The sequence below is a fragment of the Argentina silus genome (genome assembly GCF_951799395.1).
Source record: "Argentina silus genome assembly, chromosome: 21".
Lineage (NCBI taxonomy): Eukaryota > Metazoa > Chordata > Actinopteri > Argentiniformes > Argentinidae > Argentina > Argentina silus.
This window is the reverse complement of record NC_139675.1, coordinates 5,447,655-5,467,262: the sequence shown is the minus strand read 5'-3', so window position 1 is coordinate 5,467,262 and position 19,608 is coordinate 5,447,655. Positions and strand designations below refer to the sequence as shown.

Genomic DNA, 19,608 nt, shown 5'->3' with positions numbered 1-19,608 from the left:
AATAGTATTTATACAAATACCCTAAAAAAAAACCTGACACTGTACTTTAACCTCATAGTAATCGTTTGATTTTAAATTCAAACAGTTGGATTATAGAGCCAAAGGGAGAAGAAAATGCTTCACTGTCCAAATGCTTTCGAAGGGCACTTTGTAACTCGTGTGTGTGTGTGTGTGCGTGCGCGCGTGTTTGTGTCTGTGTACTCACAGTATATGCATGAGTGCTCAGGTGTGCATATATTGAATATGCATGTGTCCCTTTTACAGAGTCAATTCTGTCCTCTCCCTTGTAGACACGTCCATCCATGATCACTTCAGGCTGTTCCTGAGCTCCATGCCGACTAAAGTGTTCCCTGTCACCGTCCTGCAGAACTCTGTCAAGGTACGGCACAAAAACACCTCCATAGACAAACAGTCGCAGTATCTCGTCATGGCTATTGTTCTGGAACCTTCTGCCCAGATTTCTAGATTTGGGATTTCTGTGAAGCTGTAATTCAGTCAGTACATCTTACATCATCATCATCATCATCATCATCATCATCAGGCTTTTCCTCCTAACCACACACACACACACACACACACACACACACACACACACACAAGCACACGCACACTATAAATTACACGTGTCTGTGTGTCTGTCTCTGTGTGTCTGTCAGAGCTTTGCTGAGTAGGACCTACAAGTATCATCTTTGCCTGGGACAGGGCAGTGGTGCACCCGTGCAGGGAACACCCACACCTCTCTGAACAAGTGCCATGCTTGTTCCTTATAGACAAAGCGACCATACAGGACAATATGTCATAGAGGAAAGCTCTTTCCTATTTAAGTGTCTAAAGATGATACATAAAGTCCGCAGAAACGTTCCATAAATGTCTATAGCTGGGGCCTATCTCTGTGATGCTGGTACAGTGGATTTTAAAACGGTTAAGTAGGCAAAAAAGCAAATGTGAGGTGATTTGCATTGCTCGTCACGTCAGCTGATGAGATATTGGTTTGTTCCTGTATATGTTCAGTTTTTAAAGAAATTGCAAATAACTTTCATTGTACAAAAACACTTATCTGTTTAAGGAACAAGCTGCTGAATCCCTATCGGCATGGTTCCTGAGCAATCAATTATGTCTGAACTGAAATATATTATTCAAAGGCGCGCTACCGCTATGCATGACTTTGTATGAATATAAATCAGTATTATTAGTATAACCATAAATTAATAAATTTTCTGCCGACCCAGGCAAAATACTTTGAAAATATTTAAGATGTGCCTGATTTAGCTTGTGATGCACAATTGATCCAAGGGAATGGCCAATTAGCCAATCGAGAGCCCTATGCAAAATCCTATGATAAATCTTGGTAGGAAGCTCAGAGTTTCTGAGTAGTACTTGAATGCACCATTATTCCTTTTCTGTCTGGCAGTGTAACCTTTGACCTGTGTCTCTCTCTCTCTCTCTCTCTGTGTGTGGTTGCCAGGTGACCAACGAGCCTCCGAAGGGCCTCCGTGCCAACGTTCGGCGGGCGTTCACGGAGATCACCAACAACTTCTTCGAGGAGCACATCCTGGGACGCCCGTGGAGGAAGATCATCTTTGGAGTCTGCTTCTTCCACGCTATCATCCAGGTCAGATACCTGCATACTGAGGCTCAGACACACAGACACAGACACACACACACACATTAGAGATTAGAGACACAAGACAGGCACATACCATACATACACATTCTCTACACACACTCCTATTGTTTATAATGGTTATACTGTAGTTTGTTATGTGCATTAAGATGTAGCTATTGTTCTCCAGTCAGCTGCACATTTAGCATGCAATAGCATGGATGATTATATTTGTTCAAATTGACTGTGCATGTTGCGATTGTGTGTGTGGTGCAGGAAAGGAAGAAGTTTGGGGCTCTGGGCTGGAACATCCGCTATGAGTTCAACGACAGCGACAGGGAGTGTGCCCTGCTCAACCTCAACCTCTACTGCCAAACAGGCAGCATCCCCTGGGACGCACTCATCTATATCACAGGTGTGTGTGTCTGTGCGCGTGTGCGTGCGTGCGCGAGCGTGTGTGTGTGCGTGTGCGTCTCGAAGGGATACATTATTCATCACATTACTGCTGGCCACTGTGACGTTATTGCGGCAGGGAAGACCCCCGAGGCGTCTTACAGTAATACTAGCCCCATACACTATTCATAAGCCCACACGATGGATCTGCTTTGTGCGTATGCAGACATGTTCTTTAAGCATGTACAGAGGTGAAGCCACCACACGTGTGTGGCCATGTGGGTTGTGTGATTGGTTAACCACATCACTACTGACCACACTAACCTGATTGACAGCCTCAAGGCATCATCTCTCAAACGTCCTTTTTTCCCCCTTATAATTAGATTATGGCCGTTTTACAGATGCTTTATGAAGTTCAGGCGTTGTGATTGAACAGAAACATCCAATCCCCCCCCCCCCCCCTATTTCAATCGAAAGCTTCAGTTTGACACAAGGAGGAGGCGATTCATGCCAACAGAACACGTTTACTGAATGTCATTTTCTGTTGATGGTCACAGTCGCACTTGTGCTTCCAAATAAAGATTCCAGGTCGCAATGCCAAATATCTGGCCTCAGGCTCTGTCTTGTGTCATGGATGTCAAACCAGCATGCCTTTTTCCTGGGAATAAAAAATACATTTTGTGTGTGTGTGCGTGCGTGTGTCTGTGTCTGTGTAACGTGACCCTATGCGTTCTCTCCCCCCAGGTGAGATCACGTATGGGGGCAGGGTGACAGATGCCTGGGACCAGCGTTGCCTCCGTACCATCCTCAAAGGCTTCTTCTGCCCCACCACCCTGGACCCTGGCTACACCTACTCCACCTCAGGTGCGTGTGTGCGTGCGCGCATACTGGTCGGTCTGTGTTCTCTCTAGTATTCTCTGGTATAATTCCCCTCCTTGTCCCTTCTCTCCCAGGTATATATTTTGCCCCTGAGGCAGACAGTCTGAAGGACTATAAGAGCTACATCGAGAACCTTCCTCTCATCGACGACCCAGAGATCTTTGGCATGCACGAGAACGCTAACCTCGCCTTCCAGGTTAGGAACACACAATGTTTACCTTGTGACAGGAATGATGCATTACATCAACCACGGACAAATGCAAGAGCAGCCATATTTCATATTCGGCATGACAAAGACAAATGGGGTTTGATTAAAAACAGCAACCAATTTACGGTCTTAAATAATGTGTTCTGTCCCCTTTTATCATACAAGATATATATATATATATATATGTTGACAGACTATCCATCATTCATTCCTGAAGCCTTAAATGTGTAATGTGTGGCCTTTGTCCTGGGGTTGTCTCCAGCGCCAGGAGACCATGACCCTGATCAACACCATCCTGGAGGTGCAGCCTCGCTCCTCAGCCCGCGGCGGGGGCAAGAGCAACGACCAGATCGTCCACGAGCTAGCCGACTCCATACTGGCTAAAATCCCTGGTGAGGGAGAGTGCGTGACACACACACACACACTAATGCGAAAACAATTAGCCCTGAATAAGATTAAAAAGATTGGACAGAGTTCATCATAAAAAAAGACCAGGAAGCAATTTGTTTAATTTAGTTACATGCATTGGGATGTCCCCTTTGGCTCCCCGTACAGATCTGCTGCATGAAGAATCTTTTTATGACCGTGACTCATTTATCACTGTCTGATCCACCTTCATCTTCTTCTAGTGCAATGCTATGCAACCCAGTTTGCAGAGCTGGAGGCACCACACTGATCTGTCTACCTGCACTCAAAGTACGAGCTAACTGGCCAATGTCCTAGATGCTAGACTAATGATCTCTCTCTCTCTCCCCCCCTCTCTCCTTTTCTCTCTCTCTCTCTCCCCCCCTCTCTCTCTCTCTCTCCCTGTTTTTCTCTCCCCCCCCCCCCCCCCCTCTCTCTCTCTCTCAGAGCGGTTGGATATGGATGAGGCTGCTGAGGATCTGTTTGTACGAGACTCCAACGGGCGCCTCAACTCCCTCACCACCGTCCTGGGACAGGAAGTAGACCGCTTCAATAACCTGCTGCGGGTCCTCAGGGTGAGCTTTCAGGGGTCACCTAACCGAATACTACACCCAAGCCCCCATCCAATGATGTGCACTCATCTCTCTTCATTTATTTATCTCTTCTTTCTTTCTATCTTTCTCTCTCTCCCCCTCCCCCCTCCTCCCCTCTCTCTTTCTCTCTCCCTCTCCCCCCTCCTCCCCTCTCTCTATCTTGCTCCTCTCTCTCTCTCCCCCCCCCCCCCCCCCCCCCCTCTCAGGTGTCCCTGTGTACGCTCCAGAAGGCTATAGCAGGGCTGGTGGTGATGTCAGAGGAGATGGAGCGTATCTATAACAGCTTCCTGAACAACCAGGTCCCCGACCACTGGACCAACTCAGCCTACCCCTCCCTCAAACCCCTGGGCAGCTGGGTCAAAGACCTGGCCCTCAGGACCTCCTTTATAGAGGTGAGACACACACACACACACACACACACGCATGCACAGCACGCACACACACACATACACACAGTTAGTGTCTGCAGCGTCAGAACATATCCCTCATGTTAGTGTGAGTGGGAGACAGAGTTTGAGGGTGAGTGACTGGGTGTGTGTGGATGGATGTGAACAACAGCCTAAAGAAGAGACAGTTGCAAGATGGAAATAGAGAAGAGTTGGGGGTGGCGGTGGGTGGGGGTGGGTGTGGGTGGGGGGGGGGATGTGACTCATCATGTCTATCAAGGAAGTTCATCGAGCAAAGTTTTTGACACTATTAGACTGGCACACTCCAGTGGTCTGGATTATGTGGTATGAACTGCGCTGATAATTTGCTGGCTATCAATCTCCACTGCTGGAGAGAGAGAGATGTCAGGTGGGTAGCTACACACACTCTGTCACAAGTCATTGCATCTGTATTAGTTTGTACACAAGCCAGCGGTAGCTAGCAAGCTAACATTAGGCTTCTGTTGTGTGAGATATTTTACATTTACATTTATGGCATTTAGCAGACGCCTTTATCCAAAGTGACTTACAGCAATACATTTGTTTAAGTAAATTATTATTATTATTATTTTATTTTTTAAAATTATTAACAGGGTTTAGGGTTAGGGTTAGGGGGGGGTAGCGGGGGTGAAGAGGTCTCTGGGGTTGGAGTTAGGGTTAGTATAGGGGGGGGGTAGTGAGGGTGAAGAGGTCTTTAGGAGGGACTGTTAAGATGTAGCCTGAATTATCGTTAGCAGTTATGACAAGGTATGTTACCAGCTACAAACCCAGCTTGGTGATGATCAATATCTTAGCGCACCGCACTGTCAAAGAGATGGGCTAAGCACTGTCGTTGTCACTGTACTCACCCCTGTCCGCCGCCGATACTGTCGTTGTCACTGTACTCACCCCTGTCTGCTGCCGATACTGTCGTTGTCACTGTACTCACCCCCGTCTGCTGCCGATACTGTCGTTGTCACTGTACTCACCCCCGTCTGCTGCCGATACTGTCGTTGTCACTGTACTCACCCCCGTCTGCTGCCGATACTGTCGTTGTCACTGTACTCACCCCCGTCTGCTGCCGATACTGTCGTTGTCACTGTACTCACCCCCGTCTGCTGCCGATACTGTCGTTGTCACTGTACTCACCCCCGTCTGCTGCCGATACTGTCGTTGTCACTGTACTCACCCGTCTGTTGCCGATACGGTCGTTATTGGGACATAAGCCATGGCATGAGAAAAACGTACAGTGGCCAACAGTCACTGTAATTGTGTTGTCATAGAAACGTTGTAATTAGATTTGTATCTGCCCCATGTATTAGGCATGTCTTACCCTTGGCATTTTATCCGTTGACTTAACATGGAAGGCGAAATCGCAAAAGATGGACTTTAATGAAAAACCTCCGCAAATTCAGACTTCTAGACATTTCAGTGCACTGCTTTACGTTACTACCGCATAGAGAAATATTCAGTAATGGCGGAGAGATGATGAGATGCAGAACAGTCTTTTGTCTCCAAGGCAACTCTAAATATAGAGACACACTGTACTGCACTCTCCATGTTGATGGGTCATCTGGGTATTGTCTTTTTTGAGTATTCTGTGAAAGAGAGCACCCTTCCATGAATCAGACAAACACACACACACACACACACACACACACACACACACACACACACACACACACACACACACTGTAACTCAGCCTACCCACAAACCCCTGGGTAGCTATGTCAAAGACCTGGCCTGACGTCCTTTATAGAGGTGAAACACACACACACACACACACACACACACACGCACACAGTCAGCATCTGCAGAGTCAGAACATATCCCTCATGTTAGTGTGAGTGGGAGATGAGTTTTAGGGTGAGAGACTGGGTGTATGTGGATGGATGCTTTCATCTCACTGCGTGATCAAGACGATAGCCAAACAATATGACAGTTACAAGACGGAAATAGAGTTGGGGGGGGGGGGGGGTGAATCATTGTGTCCTATCAAGGAAGTTCATTGAGCAATGCTATTAGACTGGCCCTCAGGACTTCCTTTATGGAGGTGAGACACACACACACACACACGTACGCAGTATGCACGTGACACACACACACGCGTTTACACAGTATGCACGTGACACACACACACACACACACTCAGCCTATACCTCCCTCAAACCACGGCAGCTGGGTTAAACACCTGACCTTCAGGACCTCCGTTATAGAGGTGAGACACACACACACACACGCATACATATGTACACACACACACACACACACACTCCTCCTTGAGTCACACAAACACAAGGCCCTATCTCAACTCTATTTCCGTCTTGTAACTGTCATATTGTTTGGCTATCTTCTTGACCACAGTGCAATGAAAGCATCCATCCACATACACCCAGTCTCTCACCCTAAAACTCATCTCCCACTCACACTAACATGAGGGATATGTTCTGACTCTGCAGATGCTGTGTGTGTGTGTGGGGGGGGGGGGGGGGGGGGTTAGGGTTAGGGCGTGTGTGTGTGTGTGTGGGGGGGGGGGGGGGTTAGGGTTAGGGCATGCGTGTGTGCGTATAGATAGTAGATGAAAAACGGAAATACCAAATATGTAAACGTTTCTCATGTGTCAGGCCTATTGGTCTATAAACTCAATGAATTAAATAAGTTATTACTTGAGAGAATATGAGACATTAAAATGTTAGGCCACAACATGTGTAGGCTAAATTCACATTTGTGTTCTTCGTTTTCCTAAATGTGTTGAGGGCATTGCAGAAATGCACAGTGGATTTCTTTATTTATACAAATCAACCTGTTCGTGATCACCACTTTGCAAGAGGGTGGGCATGAAGCGCCATTAACTTCGAAATGCAAGCTTTGACTGTTGGTCCGCCCAGGTGCGCTCTCCCCACCGCACCTCACAGGTGATCTGATGTCACCGGATCAGAATTATGTTGACATGATTTTCTTCTGCTGCCGACAATGTTTTTGTTAGCTTTTTAAGAAGGAAACCACTCCATCCCCGTCCAGTAACTTTGCATGGCCAAACTAGCTCAGCAGGTAACTGCCTGCCAAACAAACTAAGAAGAGGCATGCCTCCTCTAGTTAAGGTAATGTCATAGGCACGTTTTAGCTGTGTAAGCTACCACATAACACACACATACCGACACTTTGTCTGACGTGTGTGTGTGTGTGTGTGTGCGTGCGTGCAGAGACCTCATTAGCTCAGATCGGTAGATGCTTTTAACGCATGGTTTGTTCTGGGTCTACCCAGAGGCAGAGACCATCTCGCCCACCCCTCACACACACACACACACACACACAAGTGGGATGGGATGATGTGATGGGGGATCAGAACACCTTCCAGAGAGGAACAAGAGCTCAGACAGCTGCCTCTTCCTCTCTCAATCTCTCTCTTTATCTCCCTCTTTCTATTATGCTGCTTAGCTCTCTTTCTTTCTCATCTCTGACTTTCCACCGTCTCTCTCTCTCTCTCTATTCTCACCCTCTTGCTCCTCTCTGTCTCTCTCTCTCTCTCTGTCTCTCTCTCTCTCTCTCTCTCTGCGCACTCGCTCTGTTGCCCTAACCCTAACCCTAACCCAGACTAAAGCTGCTGTTCCGTGAGACTGGTCTGAGCGTGTGGGTTACGCAATCCCCAAATTCACACACACACACACACACACACACACACACACACACACACAGAGGTAGTCATAATGTTTCCTAATGGGATGGGCAAGCACTGTGTCAGATCCCACATATTTTATAACAGAAAGCCTACATCAGGTGCATGTGCTTTTCCCTACTATCTGAATGTTCCAGAAATATGAACTGAAACTGACAAAGCAGTATTTCAACTGTTTACTTCTAATTGTTATAGACTTTATTTCACCATGTACTGGTCATTGCCACAACACCAGTGGATTTGAAGCTGTTACCTTTTCTGTCTGATTATCTCGAATTGGAGTGCGATTGGAAAATGCACTTTTGAGTGACAAGAACTTATTTAATTGTCCTACAGCAATTCCATTATGCCACAAAAGATTGTTAGGTTTTTTTGTGAAATTAAGTTAATTGTTTAGCAATCAGATATGGTTGGATTTCAACCAGGGACCTTGTAGACTTGATACACAGGTCTTAACCACGCAACCACTGAGGTGTCAGATATCTTCACAAAAATTAGAGAACTTCCCCCCCCCCCCCCCCCGGGATGACACCCCACCCCACCCCTCCCAACCTCACCTCACCTCTCCCCCTGCCCCCAACAACACCACCCCCTCCCACAACACCACCCCAATAATTCAGTTTTGCTTGTCAACACTTACTCAATTGATTTGTGTGTCTTATATAGGTGGCTAACTTTTGCATTTTGTGTGAAAGCAATGATAAATGACTAATTGTTCAGCTGAATATGTTACTGTTGTGCTCATGGATGTTTGTATGTTTCATACAAATAGTTTAAGCAATTGAGAAACAAATTCCTGTAACTTCCTGTCCTTATATTCCTGAGTAGCAGAGTTGGTGGCATTGGAAATGTGCATTTGTTGTGAGCAGCTTGGTTGTGTAATGGTATGGGGCATGCCTCATAAGCAGAAGGTAGCTGGTTCAAGTCTCCATGCTTCTCCATGTTGAACTTTCCAAACCTGTCTGCAAATATAGATACTCTCCCTCAAATGCCCAGTTTTTGAGCAATTTAATTACTAACAATTAAAGTATGTAACCAAACATTTACCCAGACATTATTTGATATGGAAATCAGTCACTTTAGCGATGGTTTTCCCTTTTTGGCATGCAAGGAAAACAATTTTGCGTCCCAAATCTGTACCCTTTTTCCTAAAGTGTGCTCTTCTGCTCTCCTCAGCATGGATCCTCAAGGCTTAAATAAGGCTTTAAAAAGGCTTAATCCTTTGTAATGGTTTTACATCCATGGATGGCAGTACACAGAAATAGGAGTGCAGAATTATGACGAAGACCATGCTTAAAGACTGTACTGCCCAAATTCCACCGAAATGTCTCATGCCCCACCAGAGGAGACAGGACATTGGACCAAGTAAACACCAGCATGGCTGATGCGTACAAAGCCGTTCCCCTCCCCCACCTAGGTCAATCAGACCACCTCTCATTGTTCCTACTGCCCAAGTACTCAGCACTCATCAAACGAGTGAAACCTACAGTGAGGACAGTCAAGGTCTGGCCAGAGGGAGCGGACTCAGTGCTCCAGCAGCGTTTTGGAAACACTGACTGGGGTGTGTTTGCCACTCAGGCCACCCATGACTCCCACACGGACATTGATTCATATGCCTCCTCTGTTTTGGATTACATCAATTCTAACATCAACAGTGTCACCACACTCAAGCGGATCACCACTTTCCCTAATCAGAAGCCATGGATGAACAGTGAGGTCCGACTCCTGCTGAAGGCACGCGACATTGCCTTCAGATCAGGGGATGCTCGGGCCTATAGCTCATCTAGGGCTAATCTGCAGAGGGGCATCAAAAAGGCCAAGCACAACCACAAGCTGAGGATAGAGGATCACTTCAGGAACAACTCTGACCCCCGACGCATGATGCAGGGCATCCAGGCCATCACAGACTATAAACCAACTAACACCTCACCCCTCTCCGTTGACGCCTCCCTCCCTGATGAGCTGAACCACTTCTATGGCCGCTTTGACAGGGACAACAAGGAGGTGGCCATCAAGGCTGTGCTCCCTGCGGATCACCAGCCCCTCACTCTATCTCCCACTGACGTGTGTGCGGCACTGAGCAGGACTAACACACGCAAGGCTGCTGGTCCTGATGGGATCCCCGGACGCGTCCTCAGGGCCTGCGCTGTGCAGCTGACTAAGGTTTGGACTGACATATTCAACCTGTCCCTAGCCCAAGCAGCTGTCCCCGCGTGCTTCAAAACCACCTCCATCGTGCCGGTGCCAAAACACTCCACTGCAACGACCTTAAATGACTTCCGACCAGTGGCACTCACGCCCATCATCATGAAGTGCTTCGAGAGGCTGGTCTTAGCTCAACTCAAGACCTGCCTACAACCCACACTGGACCCCTTTCAATTCGCCTACCGGCAGAACAGGAGTACAGAGGATGCCATTTCAACGGCACTTCACTCCGTCCTGTCCCACCTCGACAAGACTAACTCTTATGTGAGAATGCTGTTTATTGACTTCAGTTCAACATTCAACACCATCATCCCCTCCAAACTAATCTCCAAACTCAGGCAACTGGGCATCAACTCCTCCCTCTGCAACTGGATTCTGGACTTCCTAACCAACAGGCCGCAGTCTGTTAGGCTTCACAACCACACCTCCTCAACCCTCACCCTGAACACCGGCGTTCCACAAGGCTGTGTGCTGAGCCCCCTCCTTTACTCCCTCTTCACCTACGACTGCACACCTGTACATGGCTCAAACACCATTGTTAAGTTTGCAGACGACACAACGGTGATCGGTCTCATCAGCAACAACGATGAGTCGGCCTACAGGGAGGAGGTCCAGCACCTAACAGTGTGGTGCAACAAAAATAACCTGGCTCTCAACACCAGGAAGACCAAAGAGCTCATTGTGGACTTCAGGAAGTCTAAAGCTGGCGCACACACCCCCATCCTCATCAACGGGACTGAGGTGGAGCGAGTCACCAGCTTCAAGTTTCTGGGTGTCCACATCTCTGAGGACCTCTCCTGGACCCTCAACACCTCCACCCTGATAAAGAAGGCACATCTGTCTCCTCAGATCCTGGTGAACTTCTACCGCTGCACCATTGAGAGTATCCTTACCAACTGTGTCACAGTGTGGTATGGCAACTGCTCGGCATCTGACCGGAAAGCACTGCAGAGGGTGGTGAAAACTGCCCAACGCATCACCGGTTCCTCACTCCCCTCCATCGAAGCTGTCCAGGGCAAACGATGCTTGCGTAAGGCACGCAGCATCGTCAAGGACATTTCTCACCCCAACCACAGACTTTTCACCCCACTCCCCTCCGGGAGGCGCTACAGGTCTCTCCGCACCCGAACCAGCAGGTTCAGAGGCAGCTTCTTCCCTGCGGCTGTCACCCTGCTGAACTCGAACACTGCACCTACCTGACAACCTACTACCCCTGCAACCCACCCCCACCCGGACAATTGCACTGTCACTCCCCTCCCCTGCTCTTACTCAATACCACTGCTCTTCTGTACATATCTGTCCATACTATTCATACTGTTCATAATACACATATCTTTATATTTTCTTAATACTACTGTTAATACTCTGCACATACTGTACATACCTGTTTATACTGTTCATACGGCATTCCATATTTATATTTATTCTGCTATCTACCTCATGTACTGTTAATGTTACATATATACTGCTAGACTGCATTACTATACAGTTCATATGCTGCTACACTGTTCATACTGTAATTTATTTACTCTGCTATAATGCTAATGCTACTCATATACTGCTCACACTGCACTACTTATATTATACTGCACTACTTACTGCTCATATATTGCACTACCTGTAAATACTGTTCATTGCACTTTCTGCTATTTTGCACTTCTGGTTAGACGCTAACTGCATTTCGTTGTCTCTGTACTTGTACTCTGCACAATGACAATAAAGTTGAATCTAATCTAATCTAATCTTATGCCATGATGCTAAACCAAGATGGCCGCCTTAGCCTTGACAAAATGGTCCCTGCATGTTCATGGTGCCATCTCAACACCGTTATGGCTTCTGTATTTTTTTCTCTCCCATATTCAAAACTTAATATACTCAGTAATATGTATTTTTACTGGCCTGCACTTTGCTGACACACACATTAACCCTTTGAGATATTCCAGAGCTTGTTTGACTGATATGTTTGCCCACTATTTTAGCAACATTCTGTAACTTCACAATATGTCAAGAAAGTATATTTTAGGTCGGGTGGGATTTGAACCATAATTGCGGAGAAAAGATCTGCACCAAGTCAATTTCCTGTATGTGCAAATATACTTGTCCAAATAAAATAATTCTGAAAAAAAATAAGTGCTGTAGCATTACCATTGGAAGATGTGTTTGTTGAGAAATTTAAATGGGATGAGCAGTATGGTTTACAAGTGACCTGGTCTTGAACCTCTAACCCCATTATGATGGGGCAAGGTACTAACCAGGTCTCGGGTTCGAGACCTGGTGATGGCTCTGGAGCCAGGTTTGGTTTTGAATATGTTTGCTCAAACCTTCAAGTCAAGTATAAGAAACGAATTGCAAAAAATGCGAAGGAGTCGTGGCTCAGCGGTTAATACCTTGCCCCAAGATCAGGGGGTTGCAGGTTCAAGACCTGGTGATGGGTCTGGAGGAAGGTTTGGTTTTGAATATGTTTGCTCAAACCTTCAAGTCAAGTATAAGAAACGAAGTGTGTAAAGTGTGAAGGAGTCGTGGTTCAGCGGTTAATACCGCTCCTCCAAGATCAGGGGGTTGGAGGTTCAAGACCCGGTCATGGCTCTGAAGCTAAGTTTAGAACATGCTTTTGAATATGTTTCCTCAAACCTTCAAGTCAAGTATAAGAAACGAAGTGTGTAAAGTGTGAAGGAGTCGTGGTTCAGCGGTTAATACCGCTCCTCCAAGATCAGGGGGTTGGAGGTTCAAGACCCGGTCATGGCTCTGAAGCTAGGTTTAGAACATGCTTTTGAATATGTTTCCTCAAACCTTCAAGTCAAGTATAAGAAACGAAGTGTGTAAAGTGTGAAGGCGCTGTGGCTCAGCGGTTAATACCGCTCCTCCAAGATCAGGAGGTTACAGGTTCAAGACCTGCTCACAGCTCTGGAACATGTGCAAGACCCTGTGGCTGCTATCGCAAGGTAGAGGAGCCGTACATCGGAACATCGGTGCAGGGTCAGAAGGTGCGGACAAGGCTCGGACCAGCGCTGTGTCAGAAACCATCGGCGGACAAGGCTCGGACAATAGGAAAGTGGGGGGGATGTGAGGGAGTGTCCCCCCCCGCCCTTCCAGAACAATGTCCAGCAGCGGTTATCGAGAAGAAAGCTATTGTTAAATGAATAACCCCCCCCCCCCAATTTTGTTTTAGATCTCCCCCCATCATCCATCCTTTGGAAGGTTTAGGTGGTGGCTAATTCTTGGTAAAAATGCTTCTTAAGAAGAAGAATATTATATATAAAATTCTTCTTCTAAGAAGCATCTTTACCAATAATTAGCCACCACCTAAACCTTCCAAAGGAAGGTCACTTGGAAACTGCTCAACTTACCTCATGGGCTTGCGGGACCTGTCCTTTACCATTACACCACTGGGACATCACTCTGTCATTTTGACATCGACGTCAGCAGACACCTGCAAAAAAAGAAAAGAAAAAAGAAGTGCAACAACATCAGTAGCATGGACATTTCAAATAGCTACATTCTGCTCATGGGGCATGTTCCATACCATTCCGTCACCAAGCTGCTTACAACAAATGCACATTTCCAATGCCACCAACTCTGCCACTCAGGAACATGCAATACTTAACCTTGCAGACAGGAAGTTGCAGTTTTTCTCCATTTCTTCAACTATTAGTATGAAACTGAAGGTCACACAGCAATAACATACGAGCACAAAGGAATATTTTCAGCTAAACGATGTTGCCTTCACACAAAACGCAAAAGATCGCCAACTGCAGTATATAAGACAAACATCTATTGAGTAAGTGAAAAAACTGAGTTATTTCCTTTACAGTATATAGCTATTTCTCCCATTATAGTTAATCTCTACTCCATACGTATAAACTCTCATTGTTCAACTAACAATCAGTCTGTAATCACAAATGAAATAGGTCATCGGAAATATAACATGTGGCCTGGCATACAGGAAAGAGATTACTGTAAATGATTTTTTGGGGCCATTTTTGTTGTTGCAACTACCTGCTTGATTCTGAATATTTGAGATGAACATGATTTATATTTATAGTACTGTTTGAAATTATTTTTATAAAAACAGTTTATTATTGCTATAATAAAAATACATTACTGCAGTGTGCTAAATTTACTAATGTGATGGCCTGTTGATAAATGAGATGAATCAAGCATTAGTCCCATAGTACGTTGGATTAATACACAGAGAGGTTAAGCCAGGTCATCTCGAAAGATGTCGCAACACACGCTTACACAAAGAGCTATAGTGGAAAAGTACCAGGCTAGGGAGGACATACCAGAGTAGGTATCTTATCTCTAACAGGGTGCTGACTCCGCAGCTGGGATGAATGGTGTGACCAGCCCGTGAACAACAAGGGATGCCAAGTCTAAACCACGGTTCCTCCCCAACCAAATAGCCAATCACAATAATTTTGTTTACTGTAAATGCTTTGTTTGACTGTTTGAATGCATCCATTTTTGGAGTGTTGGTTACAGATTAACATTTTCAGCTAAACAGTTTGTAATTTCTCATTGTTTTCACAAAAAATACAAAAGTTAGCCACCTAGAGTAAGACACAACAAACTATTGAGTAAGTGTTGACAAACAATATAATATAAATTGCTCAAAAAGCAGCAAGAAGTGGCATTCGTTCCTAGGTTCTTGTTTTTTAGCTGGCTATAATGTTGACCAATTTGTTAGCAGCCTACAGCCTTCAGATAAGTTAGCGCACATGTCTAGTACTGACTGACATGGGAGGAATGTAAAATGTCAAACAAATTACATTATTGGTTTATTTGATTGAGTTTTACTACCTAGAGCATGCCTCCTCTTGGAGTATAAGATGAGCCAGTTGTGGTGACCAACACAACCTCAAAATCAAATGTCTTAAATCACACCCATCAAAAACTGAGCATTTGAGTGACAGTAGCAGGGCTACATTTGTACAGAAAGAGTACTGGAAAATGACAGAAACCTCATTTTCATGTTTAGGTGAAACTAATTTGATCTGGTGAAGCCAAAACTCAAACCAAAACACTGGAAATCACGATTTGCAGACCTAAAAGCACTTACTGGTTGCATGGAAAAACAGCTATTCCTAGAGCTAAAATCACATGCTTTCAGCAAGGAGTCCATCAGCAAAGGACTTGCTGGGGGTGTGTCCCAGTCCTTTCATACTGGCCCTTGCACCGATGTTCCGGTAAGCCACCTGAGGCAGCACGGCTCTTCTTCCTTGTGGTAGTAAAATAGTAAATATTGTATAAGTAAAATATTGTGGTTCACAGTATCAAACGTTTTAGAAAGATCAAGAAAACGTTCTATGGTGAATTCATTATTGTCTAAAGCAGTGGAGATCTTGGGTCGTATACTATTTATAACTCCTTAAATGTATCACTGATGAATGTAGTTAATGTAGTGTCTAATGGATTCTTAAAATGCCCCCTAAAATGAAAGCCACCACAGTAATCATTTTAAGGCAGGTCTGACCGTCTCTCTCTCTGTCTGCAGAGTTGGATCATGAGGGGTCAGCCCAAATCCTTCTGGATCTCGGGCCTCTTCTTCCCCCAAGGATTCCTCACTGGTAGGAAGCTGCCGAATATACTGAGATTATTTCCCCCCATTTCAAATTTGACTTCATTTTGAATGATACCTGTTTGACATCCTGTTTGAGTTCCTTATTAAATATCCTTGCGTTCGAGAAATGCTCTATATTTCCAAAAGATATTATCATCAATATATGGCATGAGATTGGTACAAAAGGTAACTTCATTGGAGTCATAGTGAGTATTGAAAAGCTTCAACCTGTTCTGCTATTCCCCCTCCCTGCCTATAGGGGCGCTGCAGAACCACGCTAGGAGGTACAACCTCCCCATCGATGAGCTGAACTTCCGCTTTAACATGGTGCCAGTGTACCGCGACCAGGGGACCGTGAGTGAGGCGATGAAGACCCTCGCGGCAGGGGCAGAGCTGGAGATGGACTCAGAGGTACTGGGAGGGGTGACTGCAGGGTGCTTACTTGATGGCCATGCATGTTGGTAGTCAATGGTTAAGAGTGGGATTAAGGTTAGGTTCATGGTTAGTCTCAGGGTAAGGTAAGTGGTTAAAGATGCCGTGGTCCCTCTGTCTCCATAGTTACCCTCCCCCGACGACGGAGTGCTGGTGCACGGGATGTTCATGGACGCCAGTCGCTGGGACGACGTCAACATGGTGATCGAGGACGCGTTGCCGCGGGTGATGAACCCCATACTCCCGGTGGTACACTTTGAACCCCAGCAGAACTATGTCCCCGATCCCTCGCTCTACCAGGCCCCGCTGTACAAGACCTCCGCCAGACAAGGGACACTGTCTACTACAGGTAGAATACAGCACACACACACCCCACTACTTACTATTGTACAGTGACTATATCACACACAAGGTACGCTATATGCCCTATATAAATACATACACACGCACGCACCTGCAGCTGATGTGGGCTTTCTTTTTGGATTTTCAGAATATGTGGTTTCTGACACAGTGGTTGTCCATCACATTAGGAAACATAATGCACTCTACCAGGTCCATTTGCATTGAATATGTGGTTTCTGACACAGTGGTTGCCCATCCCATTAGGAAACATTATGCATTCTACCAGGTCCATCTGCATTGCCAGCATGTTGCCTCATCTCTCTCTCTCTCCCTGCTGCTGTTGCTAATCTTCTTCCCTATAGTTGCCTGTGGAGCCATTGTGTTTATCACTTGTGTAACATGCACTATAAAGACTTGAGTTGATTTGTTCTTCTCTCTCTCTCTCTCTCCCCCAGGTCACTCCACTAACTTTGTGGTGACGGTGATGCTGCCGTCCAGCCGGCCCAGTGACTACTGGATCTCCAAGGCCTCTGCCCTGCTCTGCCAGCTCAACGAGTGACCTACTGCACTTTCACATTCACCATCACCAGCCAGCTTCACACATGGACACACACACACACACACAGGTGCCTTTATGCTCTCTTTACACCAATTACTTATTCTGTACTCTTTATACTAATGGACTCTTAACAATGGATTATTTATATGAAGCTCCCAAATGTGATTTTTTTTTCTTTTCCAAGTTGCCTTGATTAAATACAATGTATGACTGCTGTTGTCGCCCGTGGTGTGGTAATGTTCTGTACTGTCATGGTGTCCACGAGTGGTGTGTTTGTGGCAGACGATCTTCCCTGTGAGTGGTATACAGCTCTTGTATTCAGCACGATGGACGCCTTTCACAGTCAACAACTCCTCAGCGCTGAAGAGCACTTCCTCTAGAGAGACGTTGTCATATATTCTCATCCTTGAAGTCAACTGTTGAGATGGTATATATTCCATTGCCATGGTGTAAACACCATGTATACAACGGGTTGATGAAAACAAGCATTGTGATTGGCCAAGAGCCGTTCAAAGCTGTGATTTAATAACCATAATGTCACAGTTAAATCACCTATTATGACATTCCTACACCGCAGTAGATTTGTGTATCACGCTCCCTTGACGTTTGTAGTTTTGGGAAGTATATTTCTCCGTGCAGGGCATAAACCAACCACAATTTATCACGAAATAAACACTTACAGCATTGTTTTCTTGTCACTTGTGTTGTGTAACCTTGTATAAAAGCAATAATTCCCTTAAGGCCATGATTTATCATCAATATCGTCACTTGGTAGAGGATTTTCCAGCGCTCCGTCGTGACTAGCAACTCCCCTACAGTACCCATGACAACATGGATGATAAATCACAGCCTCTCTGTCATCATTGCTTAAATATTTACCCTCCGCCACTGGAAGACTCCAGTAACTCACCCATTGTGATGTCACTTTAGGATGCACACATGGCCAGGGGACGTCTACGTTGATATACCCTCAGGGACAGAACAGGAGGATGGATGGATGGATGGATGGAGAGATGTATAAATGGTCCTGAACCAAAGGGAGTGATTCCTCAGATGGATCCAGAAAGGAAGAGAAGGAGATGATCATTAGACTATAACAGGGGTCGGCAACCTTTTGTTTGTAAAAGGCCATTTTTGGTCAGAAATCGGGTGTGGCTAGCTGTCTGGGGCCGCATATTTTATTTGTTTTGTAATAGGCTATTTAGCTACTTTAGCAATTAAATAGCCTGTATAGGCATATACAACAATTTAAGTTTATGCAATGAATATATGCAATTGCAATAAAACATAGGCTATAAAACAAGCAACTTTTTTTTATTTTGGATGTTATATCTAACAAGACATGAGGGAGGAAATCAGGAAAAAACAACTAACCGGTTTTTAAGTTCAGTAGCCCAAGCCCTGCATTTTCAGTCCATGTTTGTGCAAATGAAATGAATAAGTGCATCATAGAAAATATCAGCCTAACCCTGTTTTTGAAAATGAAACATCATCTTTAAAATAACAACACTGGTAAACATTTCAAACAATTCAATTTTGACTGTCCAGTTCAGTAGAAACTTACTATTTCCTGAGCTGCCACAAAACTGGCAGCAGTAGTGGAGTTTGGAGATGCCATCCATTTTTTGAAAGTACATTTGCTCAGCTCTGCCCTCTTCATCAACTCTGAAACAGCTCTTTTTCTTGCCTCCCCAGCTGGATATTTCTCCGCGAATGCCGTGTGCTTCCGGAAATGTCTGTCAACATTGTACTTTTTGTTGGTCGCTAACTTCTCGCCGCATATTAAACATTCGGGTAAGCCAGCAACAGTTGTGGTACACGCATAAAGATCTGTCCACGCACTGTTAAATTCTCTGTTTTCCTCGAATATCTTTCTCTTCCTTGGATCCATAGCTCGGCGGTCTAAGCAAGCCACCGCTCATACGCGACTGCGCTCAGAAAATAGGCGTCAGGATAGTCTCGCGATGCACATTTCATGTTGAAAAAAACATTTTTCATGCCATATACAAGCAATATATTTTTACAAATTGATAATGTATGGTTGATTTTTGGCCTACAACAATCATAGGAAAACGAATCCCATAAATATTAATTTCGAGTTATTTCCTTTTTTATTTTTTCTATGCCAAATGGTCGCAAGGGCGGCGCCAAAGGGCCGCATGCGGCCCGAGGGCCGCGGGTTGCCGACCCCTGGACTATAATATGTTTCAGTTTTGCCCACACATCGATGGGCCCCCACCCCTCTCTCACTTAGAGCATGCAGAGGGAACACATAATATATGCCTTTTTACACACTGTAAACACTGTTCGCACTGAGAGAGAGAGGCAGGAGCACACGTGCGCGCGCA

The 19,608-nt window shown here is 45.5% G+C and overlaps 1 protein-coding gene across 1 annotated transcript in view; it reads left to right on the top strand.

Moving 5' to 3' along the window:
* dnah6 (dynein, axonemal, heavy chain 6) overlaps window positions 1-17,260 on the top strand; it is a gene marked incomplete at both ends in the record, with an annotated part of 80,370 nt that extends 63,110 nt beyond the window's left edge. Inside the window, 12 exons of the mRNA XM_083692817.1 lie at window positions 291-379; window positions 1,466-1,612; window positions 1,880-2,018; window positions 2,741-2,860; window positions 2,950-3,071; window positions 3,346-3,475; window positions 3,936-4,063; window positions 4,288-4,473; window positions 15,862-15,934; window positions 16,187-16,338; window positions 16,486-16,708; window positions 17,157-17,260. Of these exons, the coding sequence (XP_083548943.1) occupies window positions 291-379; window positions 1,466-1,612; window positions 1,880-2,018; window positions 2,741-2,860; window positions 2,950-3,071; window positions 3,346-3,475; window positions 3,936-4,063; window positions 4,288-4,473; window positions 15,862-15,934; window positions 16,187-16,338; window positions 16,486-16,708; window positions 17,157-17,260 (1,613 nt within the window). The remainder of the gene's footprint in view (window positions 1-290; window positions 380-1,465; window positions 1,613-1,879; window positions 2,019-2,740; window positions 2,861-2,949; window positions 3,072-3,345; window positions 3,476-3,935; window positions 4,064-4,287; window positions 4,474-15,861; window positions 15,935-16,186; window positions 16,339-16,485; window positions 16,709-17,156) is intronic.
* Window positions 17,261-19,608: the final 2,348 nt, after the last annotated feature.